We start from the raw sequence: 2,579 nt of genomic DNA, 5'->3' as shown, positions 1-2,579 counted from the left end.
AGTTGAACTATATTTTCTTTCAAAAGTACAGACCAAAAGATACTTTCTGCTGTGTTTTCATGTACATTTCATTGATTCTGAGGTCTCCTGTGCTTCAGAAGGTGCCTTTGTTTGATTGATGACACAGATAGTTTCTGTTCTCCAAAGTTAAGTCTCAGCTGTGTGTTGTAATGAAATGGAAGTTGTATTTGTGATGCTCAGACACAATTCATCAGAGTCCAGTAATGGATCCCCAGCCAACTTACATTGTTGTAGCTGACTGAAGTGCACTGTGGGCATGCTGTCTTCCACTAATAATGCTGTCTTCTGTAGATCAAGGCCCCGAAAGCCATGGCAGCAGACCTTCTCAGAAGTTTTTGGCACTCACTGGAAGATCCTGTGGTTTATTCCTTTCAGGCAGAGGCAACCACTGCGAGTTCCCTACCACTTTGCCAATCATGTCTAAACAGATGGATGGTGGGCACAGATGGGTCCTCCATGCTGGAAGTGTATTACAGGTTTTATGATAATAGGACTATGACAGTCTTCAAGTCAATTAAAATCCAGCTATAGGCATCACAGTGTGCCCCAGGCATTATTTTAGTTATGGTCTTGATTCTGTTCTGAGATTAATGAAAGTTAAACAATCAACTTTATGCATATTTACTTTCAAATTAGCTTTCTAAAGAGATTCCGTTTGTCTTTGAGGTTAATACCAAAAGCAAACAACTGGAATGTAGTTGTCATCCAGTTTGATATGGGCTCTTTTTTGTTTTTTCCTTTTTTATCCTTTTCTTTTTTTTTTTTTTTTTGTGTATGAAGCACTGAAGTTTACATTGATGGTTAGATTTCTCACTAAGTGTCTTATTCTGCCTTGAATTTTTTTTTTTTTTTAAGGTTTTATCAGTAGGGCTGTCTGAATAATAATAATGTCTTTTTTTCCTGCTACGTGTGTTTAAAATTCCCTAATTCTGCCAGTTATTTATGATATGCAAAAGTAATCCTGCAGCACCACACTATGAAAGATAACATTTAAATCTGAAACAGAGTACCTCCTAAACCTTTCTTGGAGAGGTTTTGTAAATGCACGCAAATGTGTGTGTTTACATAGAGAAATCTTACAGTTATCTTTCAGCCTCGATACGATGTTAGTGAAAAGTGTTCATGTCTTTATGTCAGTGAGGGGGATTAAATATTTCAGGGTAAACTATGCAGATACAAAGCATGTTTTCCCTATATCCCAAGGATTTGAATCAGCAATAATCAACAAAGAAGTTGCATGGTGCAAATACTAGAATGATTAATTTTAAAAAATACAGATGTAGTTAGTTAGCATAATGTACCATAAAGAAGAGTATATTGTCAATAAAGTTAAAAATTTATATTTTCATTTCTTTAGTCTTGATTAGCTGGAATTGGTCTGAGTGTTTGTATATTGAATAAAAGTAATTAAAATATTTATACATAAATATAGATTTGTTACTAACATGAACAGTGAAGTATATTAACTCAATTAATAGGGTACTACGTTGATGTAGATAGCTTGTTGTTCCTTTAAGTATGGAAGTAGTTGACCAAAGAAAGCATCCTTCAGATCTGGTAAAATGGTAACTATTGCCAAAGTACCAACTCAGTCTTCCTGTATCTGGAAAAATTATGTACTTACTTTAGCCCTCTGTATCTATACAAGTATCAACTTGAGAAGATTGTGAAAACTACTGTGAATTTCTAGAAGGAATTCACAGCTTAATGTTTCCACTTATGGTGCTTACTGTGTTTGTTGCATAGTTTAAATAGGACTAGGACCCACCTTAAATATCATCCATGCAAGAGGACACAGTAAAAAACACAAAGTCAGGATTTAATATATGTAGACTGTTCAGAAAATAATATTTTATTTGTGGACAGTTAATTCAAAAAAGAAGGGTAAGATTTGTCATGAGTGGTGTTTGCGACAAAGTTTTGGATCAACTCTTTTAAAGTCTTAATACAGTTCCTGCCAATGTTAGATGTCCCTTTATTGAATGAACAGATTTTGATGATCCATTCAAAGTTCCAAAAAGTGCATCTTAAAAATCACTTGGACTTTAAAGTTTTGTAAATGTCTAACATTTGATCCAACTTTACTTTTCCTGTCCTTTTAAAAATAGATGCAATGTTTTATTAATATTAATTTCAAGCCTAATGTTCAACCATTTTCCTTTTTTTTTTATATACCACTTGTAGTGAGGTTAGGATTGTTTTGTATTGGCAGCAATATTTAAACAAAAAGAAGCTGGAGGAAGTGGGTGAAAAGACTGGAGCAAGTGCTTGAAATTGAAAAGAATGTGGATATACATAATAAAGTAATGGCTCTATTATTTCCTTTTCCTTCCCACCGCACCCCCCCGCCCCCCAACTGTAAGTCTCTGGAATATACAGGGAAATAATATTTCATTTTCCGTTCAAATATTTAAATGTTCCATGAGCAAAACATAGTTTGAAGTTTTCAATGCTAATCAGTTATCATAGCAGATTGTACAGTTCTGAACCTTATTCAGAAGGAGAACCAAGGATTTAACTATTTTTGGTACATTTACCGTGGGGGCATATAATTGTGT

The 2,579-nt window shown here is 34.3% G+C and overlaps 1 protein-coding gene across 6 annotated transcripts in view; it reads left to right on the top strand.

The window, feature by feature from the left end:
* Positions 1 to 2,152, top strand: part of ZDHHC21 (zinc finger DHHC-type containing 21) — a 37,161-nt gene extending 35,009 nt beyond the window's left edge. For all 6 annotated transcript variants that reach the window (XM_008632563.2, XM_017732881.1, XM_017732879.1 and 3 more), the window contains one exon: positions 313 to 2,152. In XM_008632563.2, the coding sequence (XP_008630785.1) occupies positions 313 to 445 (133 nt within the window). In that variant the 3' untranslated portion in view covers positions 446 to 2,152. The remainder of the gene's footprint in view (positions 1 to 312) is intronic.
* Positions 2,153 to 2,579: the final 427 nt, after the last annotated feature.

The sequence above is a fragment of the Corvus brachyrhynchos genome, unplaced genomic scaffold, assembly GCF_000691975.1.
Source record: "Corvus brachyrhynchos isolate BGI_N302 unplaced genomic scaffold, ASM69197v1 scaffold194, whole genome shotgun sequence".
Lineage (NCBI taxonomy): Eukaryota > Metazoa > Chordata > Aves > Passeriformes > Corvidae > Corvus > Corvus brachyrhynchos.
This window is presented reverse-complemented; position numbering and strand designations above follow the sequence as displayed.